General features: G+C 42.3%; 1 protein-coding gene across 1 annotated transcript; it reads left to right on the forward strand.

Moving 5' to 3' along the window:
- Positions 1-694: 694 nt before the first annotated feature.
- On the forward strand, positions 695-16,080 carry STMN1 (stathmin 1). Its single transcript, XM_073666670.1, has 5 exons — positions 695-806; positions 1,492-1,537; positions 12,356-12,528; positions 15,430-15,621; positions 15,712-16,080. The coding sequence occupies exons 2-5, from the start codon at positions 1,525-1,527 to the stop codon at positions 15,766-15,768; spliced, it is 435 nt and encodes a 144-aa protein (XP_073522771.1). The 5' UTR covers positions 695-806; positions 1,492-1,524; the 3' UTR covers positions 15,769-16,080.
- Positions 16,081-19,706: the final 3,626 nt, after the last annotated feature.

The raw sequence follows: 19,706 nt of genomic DNA on the forward strand, positions 1-19,706 counted from the left end.
TTTTCACTCCCATTTATTAATTGACAATAAAATTTATACCTTTTATCATGATATTGTCATGGATCATCAATTTTTGTGCTTCGGCCCTTCCCCCCTTTGTGTAGTGCTACACGATGATCCTTTCACCTAATAGTCCTTAGGTGGGCAGTTCTTACAGAGATGGAATATATAGTGTGTAATAAGGTTATTAAACTTATACTGCCCAAATCTATTAGGCTCTTTTCTGGCTTGGTGTACAGTAAAACTTGCCGCAGTACGTGTCCTTATTCTGATCTTTTAGTTGGGATGTGTGACGTTCTTCCAGCATACAATCCCCTTGTCTGGAAGCCACCTGCACATGTGTAGAGACCCCACCATGGGGACAGGCCATACTGACCACTACTAGTGACTCACACACAAGACATGTTCTGCATATACTGAACACACATGATGCTAGACAGGTGGATAGGAAGTACCACAGCCCCGGAGCAGACGCTCTACCGCCTGCAATGAATGAATTCTGAGCGACTAGGACTCAGTCTCAGATGGAGAAGGCTCCACATGTGGAATAATGGTACATCCCAGGTGTATCGTGGATGTGCTAAGGCGACAGCGCAAGGGGCTAAACCACAAAGAGAGGGGTGGGCACGGCGCACTTGTGGCTCCTCTGATGCCCCTCTGCCGCCGGTATTTGGGGAGGGCGGGGCGACAGGCAGTGTCTCGTAGTCTCGGCCAATAAGGGGTGCGCACAGCAGGTCACGTGGCCGTGGTGGGCGCTTTTGTTCGCGGCTGCTTAGAGCGCGCGCGGTATTCATCGGCAGAGACAGGTGAGAGCGGGCCGCGCGGTGAGGAGCAGCGGAGGAAGGTGGCGGGGGAGTTAGAGGAAACTGACCGGGTGACTGTGTGAGGGATGGCGGATAGCGCGCCTTCTAGCTCTCTGCTCGGCGCAGGCAGTGAGTGGCTGTGACAGTCCCGCGTAGTGAGCGCACCTGTAGCACCAGCCGCCTCGGGCAATGTTATTCCCAGCAGTCCCGGGATTACACCGGCTGCCATTACTGCTGCCGGGCTCATCTGGTGAAGTGCGGGACTAGTGCTGTCTGACAGACCGATATAAAAGGCGCGCTCCCTGCTTTGTTCAGGTGCAGTGTCTGGCACCGCCTCGCCTGTCAGTGGCTGAGCGCAGCCTGGCGCCGCCCCGCTCCGCTGGTGACTGGCTCTCCTGTGCCCTCATTGTGTAGACGGGCTGGCGGGTGTGGCACGCGGGCAGTGCTCCCTCCTGCTCCGTTGTCGGCTCTCGGCGTGTCACGTGGTTTGGAATACGCGCTCTTTTGTTGTTGTACCCTCGTGGGGATGACAAGTGGGCGCGGCCGCTGTCAGCACGTGGTCTGTGCCCCGCCCCTCACCTGCAGGTTCCCGCCATCTCCTCCCCAGCTGCCGGACTTATTCCCGGTGTTACCCCGTCAGTGACTGTTGCCTGTGCTCGCAGTAATACGTCTCCCCTTCTTATTGCAGCTCCTGGATTGGTGGACACTCGCTTTTTCAGCCATGTCTGACGCTGGTAGGACTCTTGTGCACCCCTAGAACATACGAATAAAGGGCTTTTGTCGTTCATTATTAGTAATGTCTCAGTAGCACTTTTTTTTTTTTTTTTTTTTTTTTTTAGTATTTTTCTAAAACAGCAGTAACTGATCAGCTCCAGCCTGAGCTTCCTCAGTCAGTATATGAATGTACTCTGCGTGGAGTATGCGACTTGAACTTTGATTTATAATAATTTTTATAGCGCCAACATATTCCGCAGCACTTTACAATTTTAGGGGGGACTTATACAGACAATACAGAATAAGCAAAGCTCATATTTAAAGGAGTGAGGGCCTTGCAGTGTGGAGCATTGTGAGGAGGAGCTGGTGATCCAGTGTCCAATGCTGCAGGGAGTAGTGACCATTACCGTATTTTTCGGACTATAAGACGCACTTTTTCTTCCAAAATTTTGGAGGAAAGTGGGGGGTGCGTCTTATAGTCCGAATACTATCTACCTGTGGCTCTTGTGGTTAGGAGGTCTGGGGGAGCTGCAGCGGGGCACAGGAGGCAGTAGCCGACTGCTGCAGCCTGCGCTGCGCTGTGCCCACTACTAAAGAGAATGAATATTCATTTTCCTTAATATCCGGCACATTGTACAGCAACCCACTCCCATGGGTTGTAGTGAATATCCATGGTCTTTAATAGCGGGCATACAGACAGTGTGCGCACTCTCACTCTGTGTGAAGGCGCATGGCAGGGATGCCATGCGAGGCTCATAAAGTGAGTGTCGGCAGCAGAGTGGAACAGCCCTGGAGGAGAGAGGAGGTGAGTATGATTATTTTTTTGTTGTCAGCAGGATGGGGGCTCAGGGGGTGCCAAGCAATACCAGGATGGGGGCTCAGGGGGTGTCCTGTCGGATATGGTCAATTTTTTTCTTTGAAATTGGCCAGATCATCAGCCCCGAGGTCAGGTAGCTGAATGAGGGTAAGTAGATAGATAGAAGTGCTTAGCTGCAGAGCATTGCAAATAATATGGAGGTACAATGCAGATTTCAGAAGGGGGTAACGCATAGAGGAGCTAGATGTATATACCTGAAAGAAGAGAAGAAAGATGAATATTAGAACTGCCACATCTAACTGCCGTGGCACTTTGATAGGCTATGGCACTTCGATAAAGTATGCATAAATGCCCCTGCATTTGATTTGAATATGACCATTGGTATCCACTTACAGTGATAGTTCCTTTTCAGCCCGGACCACAGCCAGTACCGGAGTTTGTGCTTGTAGGAAGGACCCCTCATGGGCGCTCCTGCGACTTGATCATGGCATGGGACTCTGATGTGTTGCTATGACAGCTAGGAGTCTGCTGTAGACCCGTGTTAGTCATCATGGTGTCTGTGATTTCTGCTTTATGTTGTGGTATTGCTGTACACAGCACAAGTGATCAGACAATCACAGGTTCAAGTTCCCTTAGGAGACCCAAATGCTGTGAAGTGTAAAAAGAAATAAGTTAAATCATCCCACATATTCACCATTAAAAATTAAGAAATAAAAAAAATACACATTTGGTATCTGATCTATCAAAATATAACAAAATAATCCCATCGGTAAATGGCGTAATGAGGACAAACTCCAGATATGCTGTTTTTCAGCTGCTGCAACAGAAAAATAGTAACAGACAAAGCAAGCCTTGTATCTACCCCAAAATTATATCAGTCTTCAGGAGCAAAAAAATACACAAGACCTCACACTGCTCCATAAATTGAAAGTGTTACGCTTTTCAGAAAATGGCCGCAGAAGCAAAAAAAACTTGTTGGTTCTGATTTTTTTTTTACCACTTAAAACAAAAATGTTTGTTATTTTCATACTGGAACTGACCTGGAAAATCATAATGGCAGGTCAGTTTTACTGTAAAATCAACTCTAAATAAAACACCTAAAAAGCTATTGTATAATTTGCACATCTTCTTTTTTTTTTTTTTTTTTTTTTTTGCTATTTCGCCACACATTGAATTTTCTTTCTTTCCAGTACATCATGCTAAAATCGCTTGACCCGCATGTGGAAATGCAAGTGAAGAACGCTTCACATCCGCATGTCCCTGGCAGGAAAAACGCATGTACAATCCGCATGCGTTTTTTTTCTGCCAGGGAGATGCAGAAACGCTCAGGAAAAATCCGGAGCATTTCTGCATCTTGGGCACTTAGCTTAAAACTATGAAATGTTACAAATTTTAGCAACTTTTGCCATTGCTGCATTTGTCCTCGCCAGCTCTGGCAGTGGACAGAGCCTGTGAGGTGTGGTAAAGCCTACCTGATTAGAAATTCATTTATAATAAGCCAGAAAAGTGGTGTACATTTCTGGTGGTGGTGCACAGCAGAGGGAGAGTGTACCACATTAGAGGTGCACACCTCTTAATGACTTCTGCACATTGTACATCAGTGCTTTCATTAAAGGGACTGTCGACACAGAATGACTGTTCAAACCAAGTACAGGTGCTTCAGGGGGGCCAATCATTTATATACATCTTCCCACCTGCTTGGTTTCCATCTATCTCTGCCCTTATCTGCCTCTATGAAGCCAGAGCTGTCAGAGGGGGAATGTTGTTGGGAGATTGAGGTGGGTAGGCGTATGTAAATGACTTGCTTTGCCATAAGCAGAGTGGTGGAACTTGGTTTGAACAGTCACTGTGCTGAGTCCCTTTAAGACTTGTCTGCAAAACACCAGTCTTAATGATTCAAACCATTGAGTGCACTTGTCAATGGTGCAGGCAGTCTAGCTATTTTACCCTCTGGAGATGGGATATGTATTTTAGATGAGATCAGGAGAGGTCAGAGGCTCTATGAACTTAAGTTGGCAGAAGGTAACTGGGGTTCAGAATAGAAACTAGATTGTGCAGCATTGTATTATGCTAGCTCTCCTGACTTTACACAGCTGAGCCATTCATTCTTATTTTCAGAAGGTAGTAGAATGCTGCCAGAGCAGCAACTATCTCCTGAAGAGCAAAATGTTCATCTTTCAATGTTAACATTAATGCTGCCCAACTCTAAGGTCCCTCTCCTTAATCTGTTTGAAGAGCTAGGAGGACTTATAGACACTAATGTAGGCTGATGTCATCAGATTTGGACAAACTTAGTCTGTTTATGGGGCCCTAAAATGTGACACATTTCAGCTTTTTCTGGCAGTATTAGGTGAAAAATGGAGCAGATATTAAGCATGTATTTTTGTTTTGTCCCCCTCACCGTCTACACACCAAACAAATATTTTTTGTTTTAGGGGGTATAAGTGTCAACCTCCCAAACAAGACCCCCTGCAACTGGGTGATTAACCCATTAAATTTTTTCAATAGCCTTCTAAATGCAACAATCACTAGGAGAGGGGGCTAACTCTGTATACACCTGTAATTTCATTCCAGGGAGCAGACCAGTCATGGTAGCCAAAATTGAAACTGACCTCTGGGTCTGCCAGATTGTGTGGCCTATTAGACTCCTCTTATGCCAGGGCCTAATAGGTGTTCTGTTAGTGTGCCACTGACTAGTCAAATGCTTTGCAATGCATTACACCAGTGAATAAACTAGTTTTTATTCAAGTCTCAGAGTTTAAAAAAAAAAAAACCACAGTGAGAAAATATCATAAAAATAAATCTTGCATAAAAACAAACATAATGAAAAAAGTGCACATTTGATATTGCTGTCTCCAGAACAGCCTGATTTGTCACTAATAACCTGTACAGTGAACACTTTTAAAATAAAAAGTAAACACTTTTCATCATACTGCTACACAACACAAAAATTTTAATTAACTTTATTACGTGTCATCCACAAAAGCAAGCCCTCACTCAACTGTTGGAGAAAGTTAGTTCTTATGGTGATGTACAACCTAAATCAGATATCATTGTAATCGTACTGACCTAAAGAACATGACTCATGTGGAGTCAAATTGGTTACTTCACCTGGTGATCTCCCAGATGTGTAATGTTCAAAATGGGGTGCTGTTCTGGTACCTTATGGAGTTTGCCAACTAATCCAGGAAAATCTGCTGATAGTTCTCCTTCCCTTCTGATCTCTGCCATGTGGCAAGCCAATGGGAGGAAACAAGCTGTAAATGCCATATACGAATTTGACCAAAATTGTCCATATTAAGTACTGCCCATCTAAGACTGTATAGTAAACTAGGTCATCTAATGCACTCAATAACAAAAGGGGAGGGGAAGTGAACAGCCCCCAAGCAGACCAAGACAACATGGTTATAAATATACAAACATTTTGATTAAAAAGAACATACAAAATGAGGTGAATGGATAGCATACAAGGGGATACACAAGTGGACATCCCTGGAGCACACAGCCAAAATATTATATGTGTAAGAACAAATGCTGGTTGGAGCACTAGCATTTTACACAGCAGTCCCCACACTATTTAGGTAATTTTCTTATTCCCGATATGGGTAGACACTGGAATGTATATACATAGATTTAGTGACCGCTAGTTGCATTTTTTTGATGCTGGTATGTGAGGACTCTAGACAGGATTAGGTCTTTATTATAATTAATACCTGATTTCCTCTATGTACCATTATACACAATATTTATACTCAATAATATTATATATATATTATTGAGTATAAATATTGTGTATAATGGTACATAGAGGAAATCAGGTATTAATTATAATAAAGACCTAATCCTGTCTAGAGTCCTCACATACCAGCATCAAAAAAATGCAACTAGCGGTCACTAAATCTATGTATATACATTCCAGTGTCTACCCATATCGGGAATAAGAAAATTACCTAAATAGTGTGGGGACTGCTGTGTAAAATGCTAGTGCTCCAACCAGCATTTGTTCTTACACATATAATATTTTGGCTGTGTGCTCCAGGGATGTCGACTTGTGTATCCCCTTGTATGCTATCCATTCACCTCATTTTGTATGTTCTTTTTAATCAATAAAATGTATATATTTATAACCATGTTGTCTTGGTCTCTGTTTGGGGGCTGTTTGCCCCCCCCCCCCCCCCCCCCCCCCGCCAATGTGGCAAGCAAGTAGCTTCAGACTACACATGGTGTATTGCTGCATTCATGAGAAGCTTTGGGGTCTACTTTCTCTTTTTAACTCTCGTGAAAATAAACCCTGGGGCTAAAACAAGTTTGCGGTAAACATTTGCAATCTTCAGATATTTTCCAGCCACATCTGGAGTATTGGTGTCCTGAGGAGAAAATGCACAATATATTCTGGTCCATATAATTTTTTTTTGTCACCCTTGTGAAAATGGGATAAAAGGAAAGCTTTTCGTGGAAAACAAGAACTTTAATTTGTTTCCCAATACTATAATGTGTTTGAAGCATGTGTAGGACCAATGTGTAATCCTGCCCCACTTCTGATTGGCAGCTTTCTGACAATGCTGTGGATGGAGGAATCTGTCAGACATGGGCAGGGGTATATACAGCCCAGAAGTCTTGGCACCGCTAAATCTACATCATACAAAACAGGGATTCTATGAAAACGCCAAGCAGTCCAATAGGTGATAGATGGGATCCGGGCTCTGTCTACTTCATGCTGCTATCAGAATCCATAGCAAAAACTTGCCGACAGATTCCTTTAAATATTGTGTGGTATTACAATTTAAGCATATAAAGATTCAAAGTTCAAAATCCGATTATTCCTCTAAATTTTGTTGCGTTTCATATTTTCAAAAACTCTATCTTGTCAAACTAAAGATAACACTAACATATAAAACTAAAGATAACACTAACATATACCCTACATATCACAAACAATCTCACTCACTGTATGTAAAAGCATCAGACTTGCCACTTAAAGGGGTTTTACCACAAAGCACATTTTAATTTATAGATCTAGGAATAAAATAAACTTCCAGTTGGATGTGGAGGAGAGAAAAAAAATTCCTGTGCTAAGAATCTTATAAATGTGCCCCTGTGTAATGGCTGTCTTACCGTGTACGAAGCAGGGTTGGATCATACCACATCTCCTGGGCAGGGGGAAAGCAAGATTATGAAGATATTACAGCAGGGAATCACAGCTGATTCTTTTTGAGGTAAAAAATTTCCCTGCCTATTTTTAGACCATGTTTTATCTCAATGAATCAATCATTTGTGATCCTGTGCTGTAATGTCAGTATACTCTTCTGCTTCTTCCCCTGTCCAGGAGATGTGGTATGATCAGACCATGTTCCTGTACGGTCAGACACAGCCATTACACAGTACACAGCAGGGACACATTTATAGGATTATCTCAGCACAGGAACATTTTTAAAAAAAAACTCATCCAACTGTGGGACTAATCATTATTCAAAGATCTGTTGATTAAAATGTAACTTTGTGGCAAAACCCCTTTTAAAAGGACTATTGTCAGCACAGAATGACTGTTCAAAACAAGTACATGTTCTTGGTGCTTCAGTGGGGCTAGTCACTTATATACACCTTCCTGCCTCCTTGTTTTCCCTCTATCTCCACCCTTCTGACTATTAGCCAGAACTGTCAAATAGGGGGGTGGAGATTGAGGGAAAAACAAGCATGTCTGAAGGTGTATTTAAATGATTGGCTCCACTGTGAAGCACTGAGTGACAGTGCTTAGTTTGAACAGTCGTTCTGTGCGGACAGTCCCTTTTAATCTCACACATGGTAACTTTGAAATTATGGCCTCGACAGGTAGGTGGAAACCTCTTTGGTGTGAAGAGGCTAAAAATGGTAAGTATTCAAAACTGCTTCTAGTGAGTTTAGCCTTCAGGTATGTGATGAATTGCTGCAAAGTGGAATGAAGAAAAAATGCAAAATTAGGTCTTTCCCACTAATTTTGCTGCAATTCAAAATTTAGCATTTTTGCAAGGACACTAGAAGGAAAAAACCTCCATTTGTAACACAATTTTGAGTGCAACAATACACTGGTTGGAAATTACTGCTCGGGCACATTGCAGAGCTCCAAAGGGAAGGGGCATCATTTTGGAATGCAGATTTTGCTGAAATGGTTTGCAGATGCCTTGTCATTAGTAGAGCTTGTGAGCTACAAGAACAGCAGGAAATACTTTTTTTGGGGGGTAGGATTGCAACTTCGTTTTACGGACTCCACCCTTCAATGAATTTATCTGGGGTGTAGTGTTGGTTTAACACCACTAGTTTCCCAGAATCTTGTATCTTCATGGCTCAATGGTATATCTCCCTACCTTCTCATTTCCATTTTCACAAAGGATAATAGGTTCTAATATCTCCTAACAACTTTTTACCAAACTTGTCCCAAATGTTATAAAAGTGGTCAAACTACTGTTAAAGCATGGACAGCTCAGAAGAGATGTGCTGTTTGCAGAACCCCTACAGTGACCCCATTTTGGAAATTGCACATCCTGAATATAATCTACTGGTGTGGATGCTGCAAATATGCTATTTTAGTGCCCATTATGTGCTTTAGAGATCTGCACCCAGTCAATTAATATTTTTCGGACTATAAGACGCACCTAGGTTTTAGAGGGGGAAAAAAATGTAAGCAAAAAAATGTGGTCAAGATGCACTTTTAAGGGGGAGGGGGTCTTCTGCTGACACTGGCATAGGGATAATGTCCCCCAATTCTGACGATATCCCCCATCCTGGTATATATGCCCCACTTCCTTTTGTACGTGGTCCTCATCCTGGTATGCATGGAACTCCTCCATCCTGGTATGCATGGCACACCTCATTCCTGTCCTGGTATGCATGGCACCCCTAATCTTCATCATGCTGCACATAAATAAAATAAACACTCCTACTCGCATTTCTTCTCTCCTCCAGCGCTGCATTCTGTCTGCCTGCACTGATCTCTCCATGTGAGCCGCGCATGACGTCACTGCCATGCGCGGCTCACAAGGAGAGATCAGCTGCCGGAAGTCACTGCTCCCCACGCCTGGACTGTGCACAGGGAGCAGTAACTTCACTCTCCTTAATAGCCGGCACACAGCGGAGCCGCGTTGCTGCTGCCGGCTATCTCGTGTGCCCGCTCATTAAAGTGCATGAATATTCATACACTTTAACAGTGGGCACAGGTGATTCCGGCAGGAGCCGCGCTGTGGCTACACTGTGTGCTGCTATTAAGGAGCATGAATATTCTGTGCTCCCCACGCCCCATTTTCTTTAGCAGTGGGGACAGTGTAGACTGCAGCGGGCAGCTGCTGCTTCCTGTGCCCCACTCCTCCACCGCTGAGCCTGTTTGCCCAAAGAGTAGAAGATTTCTATCTTTTTGGTGCAGTGTCCTTTTCCAGAGCCTTTGTGCTACTAGTATGGAAATTGTTTTGTTTTTTTCATTGATATTTGACAGACCTAAAAGGCTTTTTTATTTTTATTTTTTTAATAAAATTCAGTTAGTACCATTTTTGTGGTAAACATTGCTGGATCACTTAAGGCTAATTTTCACATTTATCTTGTGCTTTACACTAAGCACTTATGTTGGGGGTTCCTTTTTAAATCCTTTTAAAGAGTATGAATCAGACTAAACTCCCTCTGGAACCATTCACTTTTAGGCTAAGTGCCCACGTAGCATTTTTCAAGCGTATATGCTGCAGAATTTCCGCAGCATAAATGCTAGGTAATTCGCCCCCCATGGTCCCCAAGGGGATTCCACAAGTTCTATGCCCATGCTGCGGATTTTTCCGCAGCATTTATGCTGCGCTCAAAAATCCGCAGCATGTCCATTAATTTTGCGGAAGCGCGGCATAATCACCGCCATAGACTTGCATTGAGATGCATACAATCCGTGTCTGTACATTTGTACTTACGGATTATCTGTGTTTCAATGTGCGGATGGTACCCAGTTCTGGAGGAGAGGAGACTCTCATCCAGACCTGGGTACCATTGTACCTGTAAAATAAAGTTTATATTCACCATCCGACGGCCCCCGGTCTCCTTCCCTTTGCTTGCAGGCAGGACTGTAGGACCTGCGGTGACGGCAGGTCTTTCAGTGCAATGTCACGCGATCAGCTGGCAGACAGGAGCGAGCGCAGCAGCACACCCCGGGCCATCAGAGGGTAAGTATAGGTTTATTTTTAAACATTCTTACGGTCACACTATATAAATCCATGCTGTTTGCATGGATTTATATAGTGTGACCTAGTTGTCAAGCACTTTCCAAGTGATGCTAAAATCGCCTGGAAAGCGCTTGTCAATCCGCATGCAGAAACGCATGTGAAAACGCTTCAAATCCGCATGTCCTTGGCAGGAAAAACACATGCACAATCTGCATGTACAATCCGCATGCGTATTTTCTGCATCGTGGGCACATAGCCTTAGGCAGATTTAATCACTCTGGACCCCATATGGTGGCTGCTTTGGCAGTGTTAATCTTCTTGGATGGGCAAAAAAGCATGGTCAACGGCACCTTTTTAACTGTGCAGAAAAGCAAACAAACATGGAAACAAAGGCAAGAGTCATAAATGACTGTACATTTACTACAGTGAATAGTTCCATTGGGGTTTTTGTCTGAATCATGTTTGGCGATTGAGCTGAAACCTCAATGTAAGTACTCCGCCTAGATCTCTGGATTAATATAGCTGTAGGCAATGTTCAGTATTTGGTCAGTATTTTACATCCGTGTTTGTAAGCCAAATTCAAGAGGAACTATCAAGAAAAGTTTAATAGAAACACGTCACCCATTCCTGGTTTTGGCTTATGAATACTGATGTAAAATACTGAACATGTGAATGTGGCCATATTCTGGATTCTGGGCTGTAAACTGAATAAACAAGTTTAGGAACTGTCTATTTTATTTTTCTATACTTCAGGTCAGTTTGATTACAGAAGTAACTGATTTTTGTGTAGGCTAAACAATGATCTATGCACAGATCGAAACGTCATGTTCTCACTGTGGATTGCAACTCAATTAAATCACCTGGACATTCTATATTTGAGTGCCAAGTTCTTGTATATTACTACGGATTGGGTCTCATGGTGATAAAACCTTCATTATATGGAAACGACACCGCCTAAGGATAGTCAGATTGCCATAGGATTGCATCACAATGCTAGGACTGGCTGTTGGCTCTCCTGACCTGAGTGACAGCTGCATAGAAATGCATGCTGTCGCACTCGGGTCAGGAGAGCTGACGGCCAGTCCGAGGATTGCCATGCGATCCTTGCGCAAGTAATATGGCAATCTGACTGCACCCAAAGTGACACATCCCTGAAATCTGTCTCAGCTAATGTATTATGCTGTCCTTGGATTGCATAGTAAAAACCTGCTGACAGATTCCCTTTAATTGACAACCCATCTGGCTGTTTCCTGTTGTCACTAATATAAAATCTGTTCTGCCAATTTGAAAAAAATGTGTAATGCTAGCCCTTTATAATTGGAGTACAAAACAATTAAAAGGCTTTTGACATTACCACTAATATGGTTACCTCAATGGAGAGCATTACAAAGTTTGAGCATAAAATCTGTTTGCTTAGCCTTGTTAATGTTAATTTCTAGCACCTGTCCCCAGATTCAGAATACTAACTTTATATCTTATTGAATAAAATAGGCCTGATAAGCATTTTCAAAGTAAATAAACCTTATCAGAATGGCTATATAATACTTTCTGAAAATTTTAATTTGACCTTCACTGATCTAGCCTGACCTCCTAAATGTCTCCCTCCTGAAATCTTGCATTGCTGGATATGCTTGGGACATGAGTCCTCACTCAATTGCTGGACTCGTGCTCATTTTATTATCAGGGTTATACACCAATTCGTACATGGATTTTCAAAGTAAATACACCAGTCTTCACTTGTCTAAGAACTGTTTAATTGTGTATACAGTCTGCTTTATGAAATCTGCTGACAGATCTGCTTTACACAGCTCTATGTACCTGTTTGATGCTCACTGCTTTTTATCTTTATATAGATATTAAGGTCAAGGAGCTGGAAAAACGTGCCTCTGGTCAGGCATTTGAGTTGATCCTGAGCCCCCCATCTACTGATGCTGCTCCCGATCTTTCACTTGCATCACCCAAGAAAAAGGAATGCTCGCTGGAAGAAATTCAGAAGAAGTTGGAAGCAGCAGAAGAGAGGCGCAAGGTGACTTACTTTATACAGTTTGTCTAACTTTGAACAGACTTGTGTTCCATAGAATACCTTTAAAAGAGAACCTGTCATCAGGGTTTTCTAGCCCAAACTAAAAAAAAAAAATTATTGAATTATGAAATTGAGCTATTGCTTTAGCAACTGGCATACACCCCTAAACTGCACGTGGCAGATTTGAAGACCTTTTTATACTATAAAGTTCTTTTAAATGGAGCTTGCATAAACTGAGCCATTTGTGTGGCATGTTAATGTCAGCATTTCCAAATAAGTAATAGTGGTGCACAAACTGACTAGCCCACTAATACGGATATTCATGTCAAAGCCATCTTTTGCTTATTACTGAAGAGCATGTTTAAACTGACCACATTGTGGAATGTTTGCTGCTAAGCATAGTGAACTTGATGTTTTTTTTTTTCTCCTCCCTAATGCACAGCTATTAAGTTACAAGTTATGTAAAATCCAACAAGCTGAATAGCATTGACAGTTACCAGAGATTTGTCTCTGGGGCAAGTACTTCTTCCCCTACGTAAGGTTGAACAATCATACGCAGTCAGCAACACATAGGGGTGGGGAAACACTCCTTCCTTTCCTCACCTAACTCCAGTTACTTTGTAGAGATAATGCTCTATGCATCTTTACATACACTTCCAGCTCTAATCTGGTGGTAGGGAGACTGGAATGGGGCTAAGAGCTGACAGCGCTGAGATGATACCTGAAAGTGTTTAATTTACACAGCTGTATAGTGGTGTTTTCTCCCCTGCATAATGCTGCCTGCTTATGCTTGGTAAACCTCATGCAGGGAAAGAAGTGTAAATCCAGAGACAAATCTTTGTAAACGCCCAGTTAAACATAAATTTGAGCCTAAAATTAATTTTAATTTCTCCTCACCATTGCAGAGGTATTTGCTGATAAATACTTTGATTTTATTTATCTTTGCAGCCACTATTCCATGTACCCAGTTTAAAATTCTCAAACTGGTAACTAACTATCTTTCACCAGATTTTTCATGCTGAAATGGACATACGACGTAATAATGGCTGCAGAGCTGAAGACCTTTTTTATTTTGCCTCCACATTGTGGAGATATTGGCAATCAAAGTATTTGGCACCCAACAAGTTAAAGGAGTTGTCCACGCCAAGTCAATAAGTCTGCAGTCACTGTGTGACTGTAGACTTATGAAGCTGCCCCCCAGCACACGCACTGTGCAGTGATTCACTGGTTTGACCAGAGCCCAGAGTGTATGTATGAGTTATGCATATGCCCAGCCAGTGGTCATGGCCTCACTTCCCTTCCATACACTTGTCCGCCATAGCTGCATCACTAAACGGGGCTTGGCCTGGCTGTGTGGCACTCATACATGCCCTCTGGTCCCAACTCAGAAACTGGCAAATCCCCGCAGCATATAGTTTGTGCGCTGGGGGTGGATTCATAAGTCTGCAGACTTATTGATTTGGACTGAACAACCCCTTTAATTTAAGTCTGTGGGTTTTCACTTTTCCCTGGAGGTGTGGGAACCAGGTTTCTCAGGGTGTGATGTAGGATAATCATCTGTGACATAAAATCATGCAGGTTAGACCAGGAGATCAAGGATGTCTTAACACCTTTCAGATGACAGCCTTGTGGGGGGAGTGGCAACACAACGGAGTTTAGTTCTGACATATTACAAACCCCTTCTATCTGCTTTCCTAGCACTGTCATGCCCATTTCACAGCTGTAGGTGCAGCCTGGTGCCATTTTATTCTAGCCCAGTACTATGAACTGGGCTAAAATTTCCCTATCGCCTGTAATTACTGTGATCTGAGCAGAGCTGCTACTTTTAATGTAGTACTTTGATCACAGTACCAGTGAACACAGGACTGGGCACCAGCGCTGTGGTGATTTCATCCATTAATGTGGACTGTTCATTGGATGAAATCACTGCCGCAGCCCTGTTGCCCAGACCTGTGTTCACCGATAACTACCATGAGCACTTCAATGATATGATTGCTCTGCTCAGATCGCAGCAATTAGAGCCATATTTCTAATCCTATAGTGATAATGACTGCAGAATTGTTTAATTACTGTTACCTGAATGCTGCAGCCACAATGACTGCTCCACTCAGATCAGTGAGCAGTGCTGCTCCCACTAACATATTTGGGGCTGCCAGCAGTCCTTGGTGACTGTCCACGTCTCAGTATCACATTGCAGTCACCAACAAAGAGCCATTGCACTGATCCTAAACCTCATTCTACCTTATTTTTTTGCAAACTTCGGGAAGGGGAGGAGTGAAATTATACACAGACAGATCCCATCCAGATTTACTGCAATGCGAGCTAGCGGTACACTAGGTTTTTGGAATGTGTTGACCTCAATGCTAGGTTGAGCAAATCTTCAATTTTCATTTTTTAGTAGTGTAAAATATGAAAAAATGAATATACTTGTTTGTTTTTTTTTACACTCCTTTTAAAGTTCTCTGAAGTGAAAGAGTGAAATCTGTACTATAATAAACTGCATCTTCTCGCATAACTTTTCCACTGCAGATTTATTTTCTTCTTATGCTAGACTTCCCACAGACTAGAAGTGTCTCAGATGAGATTTCCTTAATGAGGGCTCCTGAGTTTTGTTGTAAGCCCTCTGTTGGGCTAAGTTCACACATTAAAAAGTCAGATCCATCCATAATACATAGTTTTTTGTTTTTTTTTAAATTTTTCTCCTCTCACCCAAAAACTTGGAATAGGTGAGTGTCATGCGACACACGGCAAAATAAAAAAAAAAATTGCAGCATTCTTTTTTTTTTTTATTTATTTATTTTCACTTGCAGATTTGGTCTGGGAAAAAAGCTCACCCGCAGTAGCTTAAGTTCACATGAACGTACCCTAATTGCAGTGTATAAAATGTTAATCATCTTTTCTCAGTTACAAGAGGCTGAAATGTTGAAACAGCTTGCTGAAAAGAGGGAGCATGAGAAAGAAGTGCTGCAGAAAGCCAAAGAAGATAATGACAATTTCAGCAAGATGGCTGAGGAAAAGCTGACTTCTAAAATGGAAGCCATTAAAGAAAACAGGGATGCCCAGATGGCTGCAAAACTGGAGCGATTGCGAGAATTGGTAAGTGACCCATCTGAAAGAATTAATTTTTAAATGTTTTCTTAATTTCCTGACCATGATTCACAAGATTTTTTTTCTCCCTTACACTAGGAGAAGAAAGGAGATGAGATCAGGAAGGGAAAAGACTGCAAAGAAGCTGAAAACTAATTTCTGTCTGAAAAGGCTGCCCCAACATTGCAAAGCTAATCCTGTCAGTGTTTCCCTACCTGTATATTTAGCAGCTATAATGATGTAGCCAAACTTTGCATCATATTTGCTTGGTTAATGAGGAAGCCTTTCACTTATCCAGTCATCTTACTGTGCTGGCTACTGTTGTATTGTACTGGAAAGTTTTGGTGTTGGGTTTTCTAGTATTGTTATACCAGTGTTCAGACTGTTACATAAGGCACTTGAATATCAATGGTTCTCTGTATCTATGACTTGTAATAGTGTGTCTTAATAAAATAACTTGTTGGAAAACTGCCTCAGCATGTTAAAATACACTTGTGTCACCCTCGGTTAAGTTTACAATTTTATGGTGTTTTCTGTCTGCATGATTTTCTCTGGGCACAAAGCTGAACCCACCATATTGCTGGGATGCTTAATATCTCCTCTTTGGCCTCTGTTTAACAAACTGTAATTTATGCATATTGCAGCTGTATGTGGGTTGTGTGGGTTTTTTTTTTCCTCTGACCGCTTCATAGGAGGTTGCCTCCCCACCTTCTATAAGATGTGCCAAATCTGGTGCTTACCCTGGTGGTGTTATAGGATTGTGGTTCATATCAGCCTTGTATTGGCAGCTTATTCCTATTGTCCACACAAATTAATGCTGTTAAACACTTCACTCCATATACTACATGATCTGTTGCAGCATATAACTGCCAGATAAGAGACTCTAACCAAAGATTAAATTAAAACATATACATTTTATTAAATGCAATATGTAAAAAATATTAAGACAGGGCAAAAAAAAATGGGGATATGAGATACAGCAGTAAATGGCCCTATTAAAGGTACACAAATAAAAAAAATACTATAGGAGCATAAATAATCCCAACATGATAAAGACAATGAATGTAAAAGCATATTAATATCCAATATAATCTGTGTGCCAATATGCAAGAAATGGACAAAGTGGAAAGGCAGCAATCCAAGTAATATGCAAGTGTCAATATAAATGCCACCAACCCTTTTTGGCTATGTTGGAGCTAATACTAGATTCTTAACTTAGGATATATAGTGATTCTTATACATGGTAATCATATCTGAGGAAGTATTACCTGGTAAAATGCCCCATTACTAACCCCATAGTAAATGTTTTGAAAAACAGAGCCTGAATGAAATCCTTTGACAGAAGTTCACGGTTTTCAACATTTAATTAAAAATAAATATATTCACCTTAAACCTAATCCCCTGAAGCCATTGTCTCCTGTAAAAACAAAAACCATATTCCTCACCTGTCTGACATACTGTCTCACACCATAATCCGTCTCTGGGATATTTGGTTTACAATCTGAACAGTGGCATGAGGCTACTGTCTGGGCAGCAAACCATGACACAATGAGCTGCTTTGAGGTCTGCTTCAGTGTCTGGCGGTAACCTGAGGTCACCACTAGTCACTGAAGCTGCACTCCCACGGTCAGTTCACCTTGAGCTGGGACGATGAACCAGGGGTGACCTCAGTGAGACCGCTAGCACCATGAGTTCACTGCAGCTCATTATCCTGGCTCCCAGCCTGGGAACGCAATGGTAACTTGTCACCTCTTGTCATTAAAGCTACAGTCCCAGCACCTCAGTGTCCAGGTTTACAGCCTGGACAGTAGCCTCATGGCACCATTCAGGATGTAAACCAGTTATCAGAAGTGTATTAGTGTGGTACAGAATGTTGGACAGGTGATCACTATAGCTATATTCTATTTTATTTATTTTTTTAACAGGTGACAGGCTTTAGGGGATTAGGTAGGGGGGGTGGTGTGTGTGTGGTGGTTTTTTTTTTTTTTTTGTTATATATATTTTACATTAGGCAGACAGCAGGGACTGAATAAAACTACATTGTCCCTTGCTCACGCTAATCTCAACATGAGCAAGGGACAATGAGAGCTGTTCCAGCAGCTGTGCCTGGCATCAGCACGAACAGTATCGCAGATTCCTGGGTGTCATTCGGGCACTGAGTGCTGTGCAAAATACTGACGTGTGTACCACACTGAATACAATGAAAAACAGGCTTCATAGGCCTTCACACATTTTGTATATCCATAAGGGCATGAAGAGGTTACCTGTGGGTTGCTGTGGCAAGCGGGCAGTTATCTTTTGGGAGCAGCACTTCGCCCCTCTCCTGTGCCTCGGGATTGCTTAGTAGTGTCAGGCTGGGATCCTACAGTTTCTCCTCAGCTGCAATCTTTCCCCTTCCTGGCATGCAGGAAGTTCCCAGGATCCTTTGCGCATGATGGTGTTTCCTGGCGCATGGCGTCTCACGCGGGAAATTTGGAAATGGACTGCTGAACTTCATCAATGTAGGGGGAGTATTTTCATCCCATTCAATGCAGGTGCACTGATAACGACCCCTGCCCTTAAAGGGAATCTGTCACCACCCCCCAGTGCTTATCTGACTTCTAAAATGGGCATACAAGTGATAGAAATGTAAATCTATACCTACCTGTATGCCTTATATTAAAGGTTTTGTTGCTGTGAAATGTCTTTTTATTCAGTAAAATTTCTGATGCTTGCACGCCCTGGGACTGGAATAAATCTTCTATAATCTTATTTATATAGGGTCAACATATTTTGCAGCGCTTTACAATTCAGACAATTTACAGACATTACTGGCACTGTCCCCATTGGGGCTCACAATATACATTCCCAATCAGTATGTCTTTGGAGTGTGAGAGAAAACTGGAGAACATGGAGGAAACCCACACAAACATGGGGAGAACATACAAACTCCTTGCAGATGTTGTCCTTTGTGGGATTTGAACCCAGAACCCCAGCGCGGCAGTGCTAACCACTGAGCCACCGTGCTGCCCCTGCTTACTGTGTGAACTGAATGCTTGTCAGTGCTTGGATTTGGCTGCTGCAACTGCACATCACAGGGCTGTGTTACGTGAAGGGGGGGGGGGGACGCATTACCACAGGAGGCAGGGGTTTCTTAAGGGCCCTGGGACTGGAACACATCACAAACTTGTTTCATTAGAAATACATTTCACAGCAACAAGACCTCTAATATGAGGCATAGAAATGTAAACCTACAGTATTCATACCTGTATCACTTGTATGAGGCAGTGGCTCTGAGTGGCTGGAAGAAGGCGTTAAGCTCAAATCGGAACTTAGAGGAAGATATTGAGGTACTCTGGAGTTGTGGTACATTGTTCTACTGTCCAGACACCTGCAAAAATATGGCCTTCATGGAAGTCATCAGAAGAAAACCTCTCCTGTGTCCACACCATAAAATTCAGCATCAGAAGTATGCAAAAGAATATCTAAAGAAGCCAGATGTAACGAGGTTAAAACAAAACTCTTTGGCCACAATGGTGAAAGGTACGTGTGGAGAAAAAAGGGCACAGCATTTCAGGAAAAGAACATCCAACCATTAAGCATGGGGGTGGATCAATCATGTTTTGGGGGTTGTGTTGCAGCCAATGACACGGGGAACTTTCATGGGTAAATAGAAGAATGGATTCAATGACATTTCAACAAATTTTTGATACAAACATAACACCATCTAAAAAAAAAGCTGGAGTTGAAAATAATTGCTTCTACAAATGTATAATGATCCCAAACATGTCAAAATCCACAATAGACTACCTCAAAAGACAAAAGCTGAAGGTTTTACAATGGCCCTCACAGTCCCCTGATCTGAACATCATTGAAAATCTGTAGCTAGACCTCAAAATAGCATGACTCAGGAATCTCACAGAACTGGACAAATTTTCTTAGGAAGAATGGAATAAAATCCATCAAACAAGAATTGAAATACTCTTTGCTGGCTACAAAAAGCGTTTACAAGCTGTGATATTTGCAAAAGAGGGTGATACTAGGGACTATCTGTGCAGGGTGCCCAAGGATCTCCTTTCCTTTGCTACAAAAACCTACAGGATTTTTAGCGGATG

This window comes from Phyllobates terribilis, unplaced genomic scaffold (genome assembly GCF_046119375.1).
Source record: "Phyllobates terribilis strain yellow unplaced genomic scaffold, ASM4611937v1 Scaffold_2__4_contigs__length_985480577, whole genome shotgun sequence".
NCBI classification, from domain to species: Eukaryota; Metazoa; Chordata; class Amphibia; order Anura; family Dendrobatidae; genus Phyllobates; species Phyllobates terribilis.